This window comes from Morone saxatilis, unplaced genomic scaffold, assembly GCF_004916995.1.
Source record: "Morone saxatilis isolate NCDOM2014 unplaced genomic scaffold, NCSU_SB_2.0 Contig22, whole genome shotgun sequence".
NCBI lineage: Eukaryota > Metazoa > Chordata > Actinopteri > Moronidae > Morone > Morone saxatilis.
Window position 1 is genome coordinate 15585251 of NW_023339785.1, and position 17934 is coordinate 15603184.

General features: G+C 40.4%; 5 protein-coding genes across 5 annotated transcripts in view; 2 read left to right on the plus strand and 3 right to left on the minus strand.

Annotated features, from left to right (window-relative positions):
* The first annotated feature begins 386 nt into the window (after positions 1-386).
* Positions 387-1493, plus strand: LOC118333843 (SLC35A4 upstream open reading frame protein). Its single transcript, XM_035669640.1, has 3 exons — positions 387-475; positions 790-888; positions 1260-1493. Exons 1-3 carry the CDS (start codon positions 461-463, stop codon positions 1455-1457), a joined length of 312 nt encoding a protein of 103 aa, XP_035525533.1. The 5' UTR covers positions 387-460; the 3' UTR covers positions 1458-1493.
* Positions 1494-1982: 489 nt separating this feature from the next.
* slc35a4 (solute carrier family 35 member A4) lies at positions 1983-3430 on the plus strand. The gene has a single exon (XM_035669639.1). The coding sequence runs from the start codon at positions 2017-2019 to the stop codon at positions 2992-2994; it is 978 nt and encodes a 325-aa protein (XP_035525532.1). The 5' UTR covers positions 1983-2016; the 3' UTR covers positions 2995-3430.
* LOC118334014 (trichohyalin) lies at positions 3401-8166 on the minus strand. The gene is made up of 13 exons (XM_035669829.1): positions 8155-8166; positions 7867-7934; positions 6943-7053; positions 6617-6745; positions 5584-5720; positions 5293-5504; positions 5122-5187; positions 4904-5015; positions 4702-4826; positions 4401-4520; positions 4048-4215; positions 3689-3839; positions 3401-3539 (listed from the first exon to the last, which is right to left on the minus strand). The coding sequence occupies exons 1-13, from the start codon at positions 8164-8166 to the stop codon at positions 3466-3468; spliced, it is 1485 nt and encodes a 494-aa protein (XP_035525722.1). The 3' UTR covers positions 3401-3465.
* A 132-nt stretch (positions 8167-8298) lies between these two features.
* Positions 8299-10819, minus strand: LOC118334121 (toll-like receptor 2). The gene is made up of 2 exons (XM_035669952.1): positions 10720-10819; positions 8299-10537 (listed from the first exon to the last, which is right to left on the minus strand). Exon 2 carries the CDS (start codon positions 10508-10510, stop codon positions 9167-9169), a length of 1344 nt encoding a protein of 447 aa, XP_035525845.1. The 5' UTR covers positions 10511-10537; positions 10720-10819; the 3' UTR covers positions 8299-9166.
* A 1751-nt stretch (positions 10820-12570) lies between these two features.
* Positions 12571-17934, minus strand: part of cd74a (CD74 molecule, major histocompatibility complex, class II invariant chain a) — a 5904-nt gene continuing 540 nt past the window's right edge. Inside the window, exons 2-8 of the mRNA XM_035669956.1 lie at positions 16774-16943; positions 15087-15184; positions 14806-14943; positions 14621-14699; positions 13817-14017; positions 13642-13704; positions 12571-13531 (exon numbers count right to left, since the gene is read on the minus strand). Of these exons, the coding sequence (XP_035525849.1) occupies positions 13524-13531; positions 13642-13704; positions 13817-14017; positions 14621-14699; positions 14806-14943; positions 15087-15184; positions 16774-16943 (757 nt within the window). The 3' untranslated portion in view covers positions 12571-13523. The remainder of the gene's footprint in view (positions 13532-13641; positions 13705-13816; positions 14018-14620; positions 14700-14805; positions 14944-15086; positions 15185-16773; positions 16944-17934) is intronic.

Below are 17934 nucleotides of genomic sequence, written 5' to 3' on the forward strand. Positions count from 1 at the left end.
GAACATTTTAATTGAAAGCTTTATTTACTGTAACCCAGATAAGAGACGATGACCCAGTAAGATAATTAGTGGAGCTACCAAAAAGATGTTTTTGGATTGGCAATACTGTATGAAAAACAGATCCATATTCTTGAATACATCTTCCAAGTTATCCTTTAAAGTTATCCTTTAAAGTTATTCTTTAAAGTTATCCTTTAAAGTTATCCTTGACATGTTTTGGATTTGTACTGAGACACTCCTGACAAATCTCACTTCTCTAGTAAAGTCAACTACTCAAAAAAAAAAGTTAAACAAACAGTAATTCATAAAGGTAGCACAACAATGAGCTGCACCAAGTTCCAGCCTACAACTCCCAGTGTCACCGCATACAAGTCAAAACCATCTCACCCAGACCAAAGTAATCGAGCAAAACGCGTCTCAGGCCTGTGAGTGGAGCACTGATCAAAACCACTGAGCAAAAATGGCGGATGACAAGGTGAGTGAGTTCCTGTGCTCTGGCTTTAAATGTATTTATTTCACGTGTTTCGTCAGATGACATCAACTCTAAAACTGAGTTACCGGGGCGGTGGTCGCTTCTAAATTAAATGAATTCCTCCTCGGGCTGTGTTGAGTTGTGTTGCTGTTTGATAACCAGCAAACTTCGAGAAAAGTCGCTGTTTTTGTCAGAGAAGCTCTTCGTGTGAAGTTCTGGCAGTAACTAAACTCTAGGCCATGTTGTACAGCAACCTTAGTCGGAGTTGTCCAACTGTGTCCTAATACAAGTGCTGTACATTTTAAATTGTATTTTAGGATCCTCTGAAGCAATTAAAAGATTTGACGAAGCTCAAAAATCAATTGGAGGAAATCCAGAGGCGAGTGGAGAACGAAGTGTCTGTGGGAATCCCTCAGGTAAGTGGTTTCATGTTTGGTGAATGTATTTCTAATATATATATATATATAGAAATGGAGGAACATTTGCCCTTTAATTTACCTGTTGTATTATTGACATTCTCCTCACTGATGGTAATAAAATACTAGGAATAAGTATCTCAGTATACCCATTCTTACTTCTTTTGCCTTTAGTTTAGTGATAATTTAGTGTTATATTGTTGATAATATGATGGTTTATGGTGATAACCTTACTTGTACTATAAATGTGTTTACTCATTATTGATGATTTACTATCATGTATGTCATTTTTATGTGCTCTGACCAAGCTTAAAAAACCTTGCTATTATTATTATTATTATTATTATTATTATTATTTTTCTCTTGCATAGGGAGGCTCAGTGTTGGGATCTCCGTTTCTGAAGGGCTTTCTGGCCGGCTATGTGGTGGCCAAACTACGCTCCTCTGCCATCCTGGGAGTGCTGCTGGGAACAATCACTGGCATGTACGCGGCACAGAACTACCAGGTGCCCAACATTGAAAGGACCGTGAAAGAGTACATAAACAGCTCGAGAAAAGGACCAAAGTAATTTGGGCTCTTGCCGGTGAAATAAGGGGCACAAGATAAAGAAACGCTGTTTACGGCTGCTGGCCTGTCAGTGGCTCGTGACGGATCGGCCTTCAAGATTTGTGTGTAGACTGGACTATGGATATAATTATATAACTGGAATTTCAATTGGGACTCAAAGTAAAAGACTGCATTTTTTTTTTAATTAGCTTTTTTGTTTTAGTTGAATACTTCTCTGTTTCATTTCCACTTGTATCTGTTTGATGTTCACACGAGATGTAAGCCTTTGTGCCTACAAGGTTTTAATGTTTGGTCCATCAGATTTCATCATTTTTGCTGCCTGGAGCAGTTATCTAAGCCTGTTAGATCATGTGTAAAACAGGCAGTTTTACCTGTTTACTGCAATACATATAAAGATATATACAGAGAATAGTGCATGTAAGTATTTTATAGTTGATATTTAAATTGTTGAGATTTATAGCTGTTTAATTTAAAAAACAGCCACAAAGTGAGGTTTCTTTTGCACTATAGTTAGTACTAGATTTGTAAGAAATTAAGTGTTTTATTTTTCATCAGTCAGGATGATTGTGATCCAGAATGTGGGTCCCAGTTCCCCGGCAAGGATTAGGAGACAGTGGGTGAAAAGGATTCAGTGGGGTGTCCTTTTTGGGCTGATGGTCCTCATTTACGGCTCTCATGCGCCACTCATCGCTCTCACCAAAGTAGACGGTCAAGTCCCTTTCAATCCCTCATCATGTGTTGTTATGATTGAGCTAGCTAAACTCCTGATTTCTCTGGCGACCCTTGTTCTAACTGGGGGTACATCCGCCTTAAATGCTCCTCCACCTCTAGTCCTTGTGGCCCCCTATGCGGTCCCTGCCATACTCTACGCTCTCAACAACAACCTGGTAGTCCTCATGCAGGCCTACATGGACCCAAGCTCGTACCAGGTCCTCTCTAACCTAAAAATTGCCTCCACTGCCCTGTTGTACTCCTCCTGCTTGGGCAAGAGGCTCCGGCCTGCTCAGTGGCTAGCTCTGGGGCTCCTCATGTGCGCAGGGGTGTGCCACACCTACAGCAGCCTGGATCTAGAGGACCCTGAAAGGGCTGAAGCTAAGGGAGCTCCCAGGCTTCATATAACAGTTTGGGGGCTTTTCCTTGTGCTGGTGTACTGCTGTGTTTCAGGCCTGGCAGCAGTTTACACAGAGAGGGTGCTAAAGAGCCAGAGGCTGCCGCTTAGCTTGCAGAATCTCTACCTCTATGTGTTTGGTGTGGCCATCAATGGGCTCTCCTCCTTCTCCGCTGTAGGGAGTGAAAAAAGCTTTTTAGAGGGATACTCGGGGGTGGTTTGGGCCATTATAGCAGGGCAGGCAGCTAACGGACTCCTGATGTCTGTGGTGCTCAAGCACGGCAGCGGGATCACCAGACTGTTTGTCATTTCCTGCTCCATGCTGGTTAATGCTCTGTTGTCTTGGGTCATCTTAGGGCTGCAGCTAACACCTTTTTTCCTCCTTCCCGTTTCTATGATTGGACTGGCAGCTTACCTTTACTACAGATAGTAAAGTCTCCACCACACGAACCACAAGGCCCACTGAACCCAAAATGTTGCAGTCTACTTAAACTTCTGTATTCTAGTTTTAAAAGTTTTAGATGTGATTTGTTTTCTGCCTTTGTATCCATCTGCCTTCTGACTTCGACATCTGGACTTGTATTTACCATATAGCATATTATGTGTCATGTCAGCTGATGCCTAATTTTACAATTCATATTTAAGACTTGTGTAATTCTGTTACACTGTACAATTCAAATAATAATGCAAGTGTGGATTATTATACCTTCAGTGATATATTTCTGAAGAGTGCTGCTATTGTCATCTCAGTGATTTTGTTTTGTATCGCATCCTCTGCCAAGAACGTCAAAGTTAATATCAAAGTGTTACATAGTGTGTTAATGATAACCAATAAATTGTCAAGAACAGTTTTATTTCTCATGATTTACATTAAGCAAACAGATTCATAAACATTGTTTAGTCATTGTTGTTGAGATAGCAGTTCAGTCTTAGGATCACCTCGCACAGATAGAGTATCCTTTAACTCTCCCAGTGCTGTCAAAGGAAAAATAAGAATGTTTAAAAGCTGGTGGGAGGAAGAATCATCTCTTGGCATCCCTGTCACATTTAACTTCAGAGGTTAGGGTAAACTCTATCTGTAATAAAACAGCCAGTCTGGTAGAAGTTAAGCAACATACGCTGACCTTTACGGAGTTGTTTGTTGTCAGCCTGCAGCTGCTGGTTCTGGGCAGACAGGTAGACGGCATCCTGCACAGCCTCCAGCAGCACACTTCTGTATCTGCCCTCTGACATCTTCCTCTGCTCCTCGCTTACCTGATGAAACACTCTGAATACCTAGAGAGCAGCAAAACAGACAACATAGAAAAACAAACTGGGAAAAGCACAGGTGACTCATGCAAACACATTTACTTCTTGCATGTAGACCGAAACGCCTATACATCCATTTCTAAAAGACACTAGTAAAAAATGGTAAACTAATGAAATGAAAATGTGACATAATTATTTGAATCATTGTACTCTCACAGAGTCAACAAACCCTCACCTGCAGGCTCTCTTCTCTTAGACAATGCAGCTCTGTTTGGTGTCTGTGGTATTGATTCTGCAGGTCTGTCTCAGCCTGCTGGGCCTCAGCGCGCAGGGCCTCCATCTGCAGCACCAGGATGTGCCTCTCTCTGGTTAGCACCAGCAGCTCTCTCTGGGAGCCTTCCGTCTAGCAGGGGAATGGATAAAACCATAAAAGATGCAAGGAAATAACAGAATTAAGTTGCAAATGCAGTGGTTTCCACTGCCCACGATAAATCCAGCCTTGCATTAATTTAGACTGACTCAGCATTCTCAGCTAAGATAGATCACAAACTGAATAATGTTAAACAACAGTGCATCTCATTATCTCACCGGTAGCTGTTCCTGTGCCAACTCTCTCTCCATCTTCTCCACCTCCTCCTGAATTAATCTCCCACGGTCCTCCTTAAGTTGCCTCCTCCGTTCTTGTGCTTTGTTGTATTCCAACTGAGACTGAGCATTAAATTGGCAAGATAAAATAAATGTCTTAGTGCGGCTTGCCCACTCTCACATACAAATCTTATTTATATGTTTAATAGGATATTCACAAAGCCTTGTAAACACATTATCCAATCGGATGTATAGGTGTGCAGTATTATACTTAAAATGGCAGGGCTTAGATGGATTGTGTTACTTGTTGGCAGAGGTCAGATTTCTCTGTAGCAGCCCCGTTCTTCAGTGTCTCCTCTCTGAGAGCCTCCCTTAGCTCCTGGATTCTTGCTACTCTTTCCTGGACTTTCTCTACATTTCCTTTACCCTCTGTGGATGTAATAAACACATATCAGTGATGCCACTGACAGAAAAGTTGACACATTTTTCACATCACAGCAAATTACCTCTGATATGTTCTTCCATTTCTTGTTTCAGCTGGTCTTGTAAATATTTCATTGTGTCTGTACCCTCACTATTATCGCTGCTGTGCCAATTGCTGTTTGGGGTCCGACAACTCTGCCAAATCAGTGCAAAATACAGTGATTATTATGTTCGGAAAAACACACAATTTGTTCTCATTTTGCTTAATCTGTGTGGAAGAGTAAATAATTTATGTAGAAACCTGTGTTTTCCCTTTTATCTTCTTTGACTCTTCCCTCCTCTTCTCCCATGACTGATTTTTCACAATCTGTTGGAGAGATCACAGAAATTATTTGAGCTCTGACCTCCAATTAGTCCCTGCTGAAGATGGCGAAAAAGCACTATTTAGTATTAGGCTCATCTAATGAATTACCTGGAGGTTTTGGGTCAGCTCTGCTAGCCTGTAGGTGTTGTGAACTTCATCTTCCCCCTGTGACATCATCCTGGTTCTTATCGCAGTGATGTTATCTCTGATCTCTTGCTCAGTTGCCCTTGGACACCAGCGAATGGCGGTGGCCTTCGTCACCAAACTTCTCGCTTTCTGGGCCAAAGCTAAAGCAGAGGGGGTTTCATCATCTAGAAGACCTGGTGCATAAAGAGAGTCATTGTTATGCTCAAATAATCTAGTTAAGTTAGTGTTAGTGAGGCCCAGAGGACCACTTACCTTGAGGCTGGATGCAGTAAATAAGGACCGTCCTACTGTTTCCTGTTAAGGCATCGTTTAGGAGGATGTGGAGCAGTTTGTCGCTTGTTGTGGCTTCACATTGGATTCGGTCCACAACCTTCATCAGTGGGTTGACTCTGGAGAGTATTCAACCATTAACATACTAACACCACATACTAATAAATACAATGTGTATACTAATCTTGACAATATCCTATTTTTTTCTGGTAGTGTACAACAAAATCAACATACTTTACTGTTGCAATATTCAAGCTGCAACTTTAAAACTGCCACTGCTAATTAAAGAGTCAGCAAAATGTTTTTCCAAAATGTCAATAGTTCTTTTTCTGTTTTGTGAGGTGTTACTGGAACTGTTCCACATCCACAAACAATTAAAGTGGATATAAAACTTGACTGAAATAAAGTCCTGCCATGGACACAGGAAGCAAATGATGTCTTCATTGTTAATCAGTCTCAAGTGACAGTCCTTTTTTACAGCAGGCATTTTAACTTATGGTAGGAAAAGCACTAGTCTTATGAATGACATCTGTTCTCGTCAAATGTCCCAGTAAGTCATGACAGTATGCCAGTGAGGCAGCATGCACAAACTAGGACCCTGAAACTGAAGCAGCTGAAAGGAATTCAGCCAGCTTTAATTACACCTGTGCTTTTCTTACTGTGACAAAAAGGCCTGTTGTTTCCTGTTGTTTCTATCTTCTCTCTATTCTATCTTTCAAGGAAATACTGAACAAGGGTTTATATGTTGTCACTTTATATATATATACTTTCAATCGTTGTAACTGACGCTTTCTTACTGCTTAAAAGCATTTCCTCCTCCAGCGAAAGCCTTTTAATTAACCAGAAAGGTGGTGAATGGACGGTTCAACCCCTTCCCTTCTTCGTCCTGAATAATCCTGTGACTGATGGCTGGCCACAGTCAGAACAGTGCTTTAACACTAAAGGACATTAGGACGTGATTTTTAGTTCCCCTGGCTGTAATAGATAGCTCACAGTATATGAGTGAATGACCAACCCTCTGAGGTCAGTCTGGCTGGCTCCTCCTGCCAGGCTGAACAGCTGCAGTCGGCTGCAGCCCACCTCTGACTCCACTTCCTCTGGAAGAAGTTTCCACTCAACAGCCACTGAGAACAGGGAACTGCATCTGAGGGAAGTACAGAACATGAAAATGCAGAGACAATAACAACATTCATTCAGTACAGCCGGGATAAATCTGACAGATGACAATCCAATCACTCATGCGACTGTAAGACATTTAGCCTATTGTGATCAGCCACTGTAATTAATCCATTCAAAGCAATTAAGTTAATGGGTTACTTGGCCAGAGTTTATTCGACCTACCTGCTGGAAATGGAGCCTGCATTGGCTTTCAGTGTTTCCTTGCATGTTTCATACAAGGTAAAGGCTTCTTCTGCTGAACACACACACACCTCGCATAAACCTCCTACAAGACTGAGAAAAAAAAAACTTTGGTTTACATTTCATTCACTTAAATGTACAGATTTTGAATGGATAAGCCATTTCAATATGCATTTGTTAGTTACTGGATCTATCTTGATGTATCAGTGGTCATCATCTGGACTCACCTCCCAAGAGCGGGGTGTGTCACAGGTTTTAGTGTCTGTCTACCAGGGTTCAGGAGATCCACAGCACTGCCATCTGGATAAAACTGTCATTGACAAACATCAGAAGAAATCCTCCTCCATACTTTGTCTAATATGATTCGTGGTTATGCTTTATTATACGGAAGGACAAACCTGAATGAATGACACAGAGATGAACAAGTCCTCTTTCATCTGTGACAACATATGACTAAACAGATTTTCCAAGACCTAAGATAGAGTGAGGAGTAAGATTAATAATGACAAAGCATGAAACTCAATAATATTCAGTGTATGATTGTTTTGGGCTCCACCTGTTTTATGATACTTTGATCAATCAGAAAGCTAATCTTCTCTGTGGAGGCTCCACATATCAGCAGCGCTCCATTATAACCACTTGATATGGACTCAGTGAGAGGCTGCAGGAGCTCAGGGTGGAAACTCTGCAGGTTTATATTCAGACTTTAGTTTACCAGTATTTGTTACTATAGCTCAAATGCAATAGTCAAAAGCTCTTCTGTACCTGGATGTTGTCAACAGTCGCAACTTGGTCAAAAGAGAAGGACTTTGCTTCCTGATTGGAAAACAGATTACAACAGCCTGAGCTTTCAGAAACAAATTTCTGAATGTTGATTGAAGGTGTGAGTGAATTCAAATTGTTTACCTCATCCTTTTGTGATTTGTAGTCCACACCACGCCCTTCTTCACCAATGTATACACACTCTTTGCCCTCTGCGCATAAAAAAACACACATTTAAACACAAATCTACAGCAACAGCATAGCATAACATACAGATTTGACATTTCTGTCCTTCCTTTACCTTCGACTGTTGTAAGTACAACTCCAACTCTTACTCTTTCAGCTCCCTCACACAACTGGAGAAACATGGAAGTTGGTCAAGTTTTTCTGTTTTAATTGCTACTAACGTGGTTGTAAAAAGAAGGTACTTACAGCTGCGTTCATGTCGACAGTGGCGATCCCATACGTTCCTGTACCACAGCCACTGGGTCACCTGGATTCTATTACACCTTGCTGAAATATTAATGAGCCAGAATCTACTTTCACTTATTCAGGTGATCGGGGTGCAGTTACCAAGAGGGACAGAGAGGTCAGGTTGTCGATTACACATTTTTATTGTATTCTTTTGGATTATATAACAAAGAGATCAGAGTGATATCATATTACAAGTATAGTATAGTGAAAAGTAAGTTTAATTTGATCATTCACTTTAAATCATGTAGATATACAAAGATTCTGCAATATTAATCAATGGTGAGATAAAAACTGTGACAGTGTTTTTTGGAACTGATTTGTCCTCTATTTTACATTTTATTACCCACAAAGGAACCAGGTTCTAATAAGGCATCCATTAAAAGGGGGTTGTAAGTTGTAACTAATGACTTTATTATTGGTTAATAAAATTAATATCAATTAACAGTTACTGGTTTGATCATTTATAAGGCTTTATGGATCAGTTATAAAAGCACATTTGAGATGCCAGGTTGTGAAAATCCTTTTGCCTGCTTCCATATCACCGGACATCAGAGCAGCCTATTCCTTCAGGCTGTGAGACTTGTACCATAAAAGGGAAGTACAGCTTAGTCTAGTTAACCCTGTGCTGTAAAATGATAAATAAATCTACCTTGTAATCTTGTTTATCATTTCTATTTAATTTAGTGCAGTTATACATGTTGGTAATCCATTAATAAATGTCCAATTTATTGTCAACAAATTGATTTTGGTTCAGATCGTCTGCACCCCTCTGGAAAAGTAATGCGGAATGCAATCCATTCAGTCAAAGGGATTTTTCACAACCTGGCAAAAAGTTGTTATTAACAATATCTGATAACTGATATAAGGTTTAGTAACTAATTCATTAACTAAATAAATCCATTAGTTAAACCCTTTATAAAGGGTAGATTAGAAAGTGGTTCCCAAACAAGAATCCGGTCTGCTGGAAAGATCAACAAAAATAAATCAGACATGACGATAAACCTACAAAGAGCGTCAACCAGAGAGGAGAGCCATGATGTTGGGTTCCGCTGGTCAGCTTCACACATGGTTCAGGAAAAAAATTCATTATCTGAGTCCCTTGCTGGGCCAGTGGTGTAGCACACAGAAAGTCTTCAGGGTAGTCCTCCACAGATACACTCTCTGTGCTCTCCAGGAAGGTGATGGTCTCTTTTAGGGCACAGTCACACTGATATGGGTTCCTCCCTGCATGGAGAGTATCAAGCTGTTCCAGTGTGCTCAAATTGACATCCATCTCTGTTATCAAGACGGTAAGCCGGTTATTGTCCACCTTTAGCACCTGAAGATGAGATAGGTTATCCAGAGAAGGGAGACGTATGAGGCGGTTATTAGACAAAAACAGCTTCTTCAGGGTCTGTGGTGGGTCATGGAATACCTCCAGAGAATTATAACTTAGATCAAGTTCTTCCAGAGATGCAGAGGTTAACGAGTTAACCTCTGTGATTCCTGAGTGGGAGAGATTGAGCATCCTGAGCGGCTTCACCTGGAAACACTGTGGGAAGTGGAGGATGGAGAAATTGTTCCTGCTGACATCAAGTTGCGTGAGGGTGGGGGTGAGACTCAGGAGCGTGCAGAGAGACTGGAGGGAGGTGAGGTTGCTGTGCCTCAGATGAAGGGATTTCAGGTACTTGAATGAAAGAGAGGCGCAATGAGAGATATTCTGTAGGCTAGTGTAAGATATGGGGTTCTCTGACAGATCTAGATGAGTCAGGTTTTCTACTCTTTGAGCCCAGATGCAGTCAGTCTCAACTAGTCCAGAACGAACAAGGCCAAGAGATTTCAGGGAACCAAACAACCAGCGGTGAAGAGCCTGGAAGGAGGGCTGTAGGAGAGAGGGGTCCACTGTTGTGTCTTCCAGGTAGAGGGTTTTGATTCTAGATGCTTCCAGTAACACTGGAGGCTGTAAAGGCTGGACAACTTCCAGAGTGGAAGAAATGATGTGAATTTCGTTTAAATGCGTTGGCAGAAATGGGATCACTGCACTGATGAACGAAACGGAGATGGTGACATTGTTGAAAATGAGTTTATTTATCTGGATCAGCTGAAAAACAAGAGCTAGTTCTGAGACCGGCATCTCAGATACCTCCAGTGTGCCATCTCTCAGCTCCAGCTCCAAAACTTCAAGACACATCAAATTGTCTGGGTTAAGGATATCCATACTGTTGCACACACAACGACGAGCCCCATCCTCACTAAAAAAGCACGAAGAAGTGGCCGCTGAAGTGACAGTAAGTCCCAAAAGCAGGAGCAGAGTCAGCCTCTGATTCAGTGCCATGGTAAGCAGAAAGACTGACAGCAAAATCTGAAAATGTCAAGATCCAAAAAAGAAATTTATATATGAAGATAAGGAAATAGAACCAAACTTTATTTTTAATCACAAATGGCATCCTAGTAACATTAAAAAATATTAAAAGGCTTTAAATTTTACCTTCTGGTCCTAAAAATACACGAATTTAACAATGACTCTTCAAGTCAAGTACTTACCCTCTATCTTAGCTGTAAATGTTGAGGATTTGTTGCAAGAACTGTTGGCTACTGGAAGTTCAGCCTATTTATTCTCATTTGTGTTTTTCTTCCCTTCTTGTTTTTAGGACCTCTAAAAAAAAAAAAATAGGAAGGACAATAATCTTCTCGGATATACAGTTCCTCAAAGTAAAATTAAAATTTCCAAAATAATCATCACCATGGAGATAGATTAGTCAGCAACTCTCCAGTGATTAAAATTATCCTTGCGGATATGTAACCCACAAGAATATGAAGCAATAACCTCTCCCCAACAGAGATCAGAGGCGTAGCAAGCTTTTCAAAAGTGTGGGGGATGGATGTGGTTCCTGGGGGGGGGGGACCCTAACCGAATTTAGCTAGCTGCTGAACAATATCCCAATTAGCAATTAGCATTAGTCTAAAAAACTAAATATAATACCGAAAACACTCGACATGTCAACAAAACATAAACAGAACATCTTCCCAAACACATATCAAGCTTATTTAAAAACTTCAAAAGCAGAAACACTCATTCAAAGTACCTGGAAAAGGGAGATGTAAATACCCATAACTTCTTCTCCCACGGTTTCACCAACAATGAGGCTCAGAGCTCCACCCCGCCCGCCACTGTGTGTATTACAAATCAAATCAGGCGATCGCTTAATAAAAGGATCAACAGTTGGGTGGATACATCTTTATATGTCTATGGGTGGATATTTGCAGGTGATGGTGTGAACTATGAACCTAGCTAGTTCCCGCCTCCTCAGCACGAGCTGAACGATAAATCTAACACACCAAGAGAGGCAGAACCTGTATATATGTCTACTATGGGCAGAATCATCAGCCGGTGAAACTCAAAGCCGGTGTCATGTTTGAGGCAACAACAGGAGAGGGAGGGGGAGAGGAGGCAGCCGCAGCGAGCGCAGACACAGAGCGGCCAGAGAAACGGAGCGACTGTAGTAAGGCGTTTGTGCAAAACTGCGGAAAAACTGCAGAAAAAGTGTGGGTGCGACGCCCCTGACAGAGATGCTCTACCCAGCAGCTCCGAGGACTGTGAAAACACCACAAAGGAGCTCCACTACATCTGGCCAACAGATTCAGTTACTAGTTATTTTTCAGATATCAAATTTCCATGCCCTCCCTGTCCAGTAAAAATTATGTATCTCCAAATTATCCTACTTCTTATGCTAAAAAAACTATTTAAAAAGCCTTTTGGATTAACAGGAACAGGAATTGTTTTTCTGAGCCCATAAAAAGTCGACTGATTAGAGATACATGGTTCTAAGAGGACAGCAATACTACAAACATGTGATCATCTTAAAGAATATGAGGGATTGCTGTATATTAAATTACCCAACAGAATATAAAGCAGTCAAAATGAGTATAAACGTAAACATCAAATGCAACATACACATTAAAGAAGTAATATTAATCCGAAAATATCATATATAATAGTAAAACACTGGCAGGAAAACCTTTTCTGTACAAAGAGTACTACTACTACTTCACTACTTTCACAGTAAGTTAAAGTACACTTTTCATACCTACATATAAACCACTGACAGAAATCCACCTGGTTTTCTGCTTTGTTTATCAGATTTTGTTCATTTAATTTGATGAATATTTGAAGATAAGTACAGCCTCATTTAAAATGTGCCAGCTTGTTAACTTTGCACATTTTGTGCCCGTCTCTCTTGGATAATGATCTTAGAACATGAATGAGGAGGTGAACCTGCAACATGTTTATGAAGAGGAAGTGTGTAAAATTTAATAAGTCTGGGGTGCTTCAGTGAAAAGGGAAAAACCAGAAACAAAACCATAAACAGATACCAGAAAATCCAGGACAAAGTGTCACTGCATCTAATCACGTTCAAGTTTATTTAGGCCTTATTTTGTCTATAGCTTCTACAGTTATTTGATCTCAGTAGGACATGACTTGGGTTGGACATATAACAATGCAAACAATGTGGTTAGGAAAACTTTATTTAGCCTTCTTAACACATACCTACAATACCTACACAGGAAAATCAATCCCTCATACAGTCACAGTGTCGCACACTTGTAAGGGCTGGTTCACCCCAATGAAAAATTAAAACAATTAGCTGGGTTTTCACTTGTCGTCCACGCAGCATTGAAAAACATTCCAGCAATCTCTTTCAAGAAACAGTGTCCCCATTACTTTGAATGGCCCACAGACCACACTGGCTACAGTTTTTATTGGAAATACTACCAAAGAAATAATGCCGATGAAAACTGTCCCCAGTGTGGTCTGTGGGTTATTTAGAGAAACAAGGGACACTGTTTCTGTGACTATATTGTTAAATATAATTTTTCAATGCTGTATGCACCACAAACAAACCAATCTCCTCCATTGCAGGGTTCTCGAGGCATACACCTCAGAGATGATATCTTAAAAAATGGGTAAGTAAAACCTAGTAGAGGTAAGGGGGAAATATTTAAAATGGGTGAACCGGCCCTTTAAGCATTCCTTAGACAGACATGTTTAACACACACACTTTAATATACTGCAGATGATATGAACCATCTAGGATAAAATGTCAATGAGAACACCCCAAAATCATTCCGTTTTAAAGACAAAAACTGCAAATATTAAAAGCAATAAACTGTAACAGGCCTCTATTGATTTGATTTTCAAACAGCCAGCAGAATGGTTAAAATCAAGAGAATACATGAAAGATTAACTGATTGATGGAATGAAAAAAAATTCTGCATGTGGGTCAGCATCCAGCTTAAAATGACTCATGCCTGCGAAGATTGGTGGATCAGAGAAACATCCAAGACTTTTACTGATCTGGAAAAAAGAAAAACACAGCAAGTGATGAATGATGTTTTAGCAGCCAACAACTGCTTGTCAATAAACATTGTAACTATCCACTAAAAACCCTAATTTGAAGCACTCACCATCAAAGCTGAGGGTCTTCTGCATCAGCCTGGGTGCCATCATCACGCGGCGAGGCATTGAGCCTGAAATGAACAGGAAAATAGGGCAATTAAGCTACTTTCATCATCCATGACAGCCTTGCATGTGCATGAATCATGCAGCGTTGAATCAAGTCCTTTAATCTGTCTCTTCTACCTTTCTGGCAGTCGGGGCGGCCGCGCATGGTGGTGCCCTCAATGGCTGTGCCAGTCTCATCCACACACCAGCAGTAGCCAGTGGCGTGCCAGCACTGCATGGGCTTGTAGCGGCCCTGCTCATCACACTGAGGCTTGTAGGACCCGATCTTGCTGGGTCCAGGTGCTGCCTCCATCTGGCATTTGGTCTTGATCAAAGAGGCTGAATTTAGGAAAAAGTAGAGAACGGTGGGACATTAAAAGCCTGATTGGTGTATCACTGGTGACTGCAGCGAAGTTAAAGCAGTAGTGCTGCATTTTGGGAAATGCACTTGCTTGCTTTCTTGCAGAGAGTTAAATAAAAAGTAACACTCTTGTGTCCATTAAATATCAAGCTACAGCCAGCTCAGCTGTAACACTATTACCGTGTTTGTTTAATCAGTTAAATTCACAGTGTTAGAGGGGTTATGTGCAGAATTATATCTTGGCTATGAACAATAAGTAACAATAAGTTAGAGGTGCTAGTAGGTGGATTTTGTTATCTTCAGACTCAGCCAGGCTAGCTGTTACCCCATTTCCAGTGTTTATGCTAAGATAATAAGATGTTGGCTAATATTCAAGATACACATGTGAGAGCTGGTATTGATTTCTCATGTATTTCCTCAAAAATATCTCTCTTACATCAATATCGTCACAGTTAAATATTACAGTCTTCAGACCTTAAACCCCTGACATGTAGGAAAACCAGCAACTACTGTCACCGCACCAGTCTGTCTCAGAACATCAGCAAAACATTAAAACGTAAAAGAAAGAAAGTTGCAGTAACCTGGATCAGCTGTTGGGGGCACAGGCGTCTTCTGGGCCATCTGGAAGATCAGCCAGTAACGCATCCAGGACTCAAAGCTCTGCAGAGAGCAAAATGTTGAAGAAATCAAACAGGACAGACAAGATAGTTTATTTATTTTTATCTTAGTTTTAATAGTTTCTGTGTAAATCTGTGCGCGGCTTTACCTGCCACTCGCTCTCATTGATGTGCTGCTTCAGGCTCTGCAGATTGGCCATGAAGGTCTCGTTGAACTGTGGCAGCTGGAAGTCCTGAATGAGATCCTTCACCTGTTTCTCCACACTGACAACAGTGTCTTGCAGTTTCTGATGGGAGGACACAGAGGAGCCAAATATATGAAGAATGTTTTTTTGCATTCATGTTTAAATGTATTCATTCATTATACATCATCAATATACAATATTTCAAGTCTCAAACAAGCTTGCTTTATACAGTTAAATTAACCTACAGTCAGGGGTGTCTTGGTTGCCTTGGAGTCCTCATCCGTGAAGTCCATCAGCATAGGAAGGCTGTTCATGGGCATGTGCATCCTCACTGGAGCCACCGCTGTAAAAAATAAACAAACAAAATAAGGAATTAATTAACAAAGAAAACCAAAAGAGAAAATAATTATGAGACTGCAAAAACAACTCCTAATAACAACTAATTTCTTTGGGGTATAAAATACACACAACTACCTGATTTAAAATATTGCCATTACATATTTAACATTACCCACAGAAACAACTTAAACTAAAACACATAAAACAATGAAAAGCAGGCACAAACCTAGCTTTTCATCACAGCAGCTCTGCTACACACAGTGCCAGATAATATATCAAGGTAACTCCACTGCTTGACATGATACATATAGCAAACAATCTGATTTATCCCCTCTAAGAAGCATGTAAGGGGATGAATTGTGACTTAGCAGCTAAAGGTTCATATTGTAACTGTTAATCAAAAGAACGAACAGCTTATAACAGCTTGGAATAAACTTTATTGTCCCCAAGGGACGGTTTGTCTTGGGCACAGTGCTACAATCTGTTGCCTCACAAAAACAAACACACCATCACAAACTCAGCGTGAAACATCTTAAAACATGAAAGACACCTTTGACTATACATTTTAACACCGACAATACGGCAGCTTAGAAAGAGACTGTAAGAAACTCTACGAAAGGGTTCAGAGAAGAGGGGATGTTGAGAGTCCACAAAGATCTTTGCTGCTTTTTTCATGACTGCTTGCTCGTACGGCCTCGTATACTTTCCTCATTATCCTCATAGCTATTTTGTGTGTTCTGGCAGGCCTGCTATTCAGCTGCACTGTTAAGTTGCCAAACAATGCTGTGATTCCACATCTAATGATGCTCTCTAGGATCGCCCGGTAAAACATCAGCATGATCTGGCTGCCATCCAGTCTCAATCGCCTTAGAAAGTCTCTGCTGCAGTCGATTGCACAGGTGATCAATGTGTGTTTTCCAGCAAAAAAGGCCGTCTATGTGGACACCTAAATATTTATATGAGGAAGCCTGGGTGAGTTTCTGGTTTTTGATGAACACTACTCGCGATCCATTTTTTATTTTTTTTGCAGGGTTCATGTTTGTAACTGATTTCACAGTGTCCCAACGTTTTTTGGAGTTTTGTTTGAATTCTGTCTTTATTTCTAAAAACCTTAGCTTTTTCCTATTTATACAGTCTTTAAATTCTTTTGTAATTTAGGGTTTATTGTTAGAATAATGGAGGACTTCATTCTTGTCTACCACACTGTCCACGCAGAATTTCATGTAATCAATTATGATAACTGTAGCTTCATGAAGCATGGAATGGACCGGTCCGTGCACATAAAACACCCCCCGTCGTCTGTCCACACATTAACAGACTGAGTCACTGCTGTGTGAGTCCTCTCTCCATGCATATGAATAAACCTTGTATTCACACAGACGTGATTTAGACTTTTACTAAAGAACCTGAAATAGACCAGCAAAACTTTCATTTCTCTGTCCGGCTTTCAGATCAAGTTCCTTACAGAAAAACTCTCACTTCCCTCTTCAGATCACATCCTCAATTCTACAGACTCGTCTGACGAAGACTATTGCTCATAAATGACCTAATGGACCCCCCTAGCTGATAGGACTTTAACACCCCCCCTTTTACCCTGGGAGGAGCGGGTCAGCTGCTTGGTCATTCTCTCCGAGTTCTTCTGCAGCGTGTGGATCTGCTGCTTCTGGCCTAATACCATGTAGGCAGTGAAGACCTGGCTGGCCAGCAGCAGACATGCCAGGGTTGTCAGGCCTGCTATCTTCAAGGCACGGCTGTTGGAGCCCCTGAGAGTAAGAGAAATATAAAAATGATGTGTTTCTTGGACAGAATAAATCAGCAGGGGAGGGGGGATAACAAGTGTGGGGGAGACGTACAGCCAAATTCAGACACATTTTACAAAATGTGCCATGGTATTAAAGTTATTTGGGTATTTCCAAAAGTGCGTACTTTCACAGTCATTTTGTTTTAATACTTAGTTTGGACTGTCCAGCACACACACAAAAAAAAACCCATATGCAAACAAACAATCTCAAACAAAAGAAAAGCAACAACAAAGTAATCCCTTGAATTCATGACATTAATACTTACAATAATGTATATAGAAGTCCTAAACCAAAATGTATTCAGCCTTTTTCTCTGCGGCTCATTATTAGCCAATAAAAAGTGAACATCACTTGTTACTAGGCAGACATCTTTCCCTGATGTAAGGAAGTACACGCCCAGCTGCTATTTAGAGTCTATTTAAGATGTATAAATCGGTGTAAAATGTTTGTTCCTGCTTATAAAAAGGTTCAAGCCCACAACTGTACATTCATTTATTTTATTAACTGTTCTGCTACGATAAAAAAGTGAAACTTCAACCCACAAACTGGAAAGAACATGTACCTCCATGTGATGTAAACAATGTCAAGATATATCTAATCTGACAATTATATGAGGATGTTAGTTTTAGTTATATGTTATTTGAATAGAATATTATTTAAATGAAACAAAAAAAAATAGTCAGTGAGGTGAGGAAAACAATGAGCGTGATTCCTCCCACAAAATGTTTTATACATTATAGACATTAATTAAAACATGTAATTCAATTGTAATACCTTTACATGATGTTTTAAACTAATTTCTAAGTTAAATGTAGAGCATTGGCCAGTGTTTTTCTCTGTGGCTAATTATGAACCAATAGCATGACCTCATCATCACCAGTTACTAGGCAGACTACTTCTCTTGGTGCAGGGTGAAGTGAATGTTACTGAAGATATTTAATGCAAAAAAAAA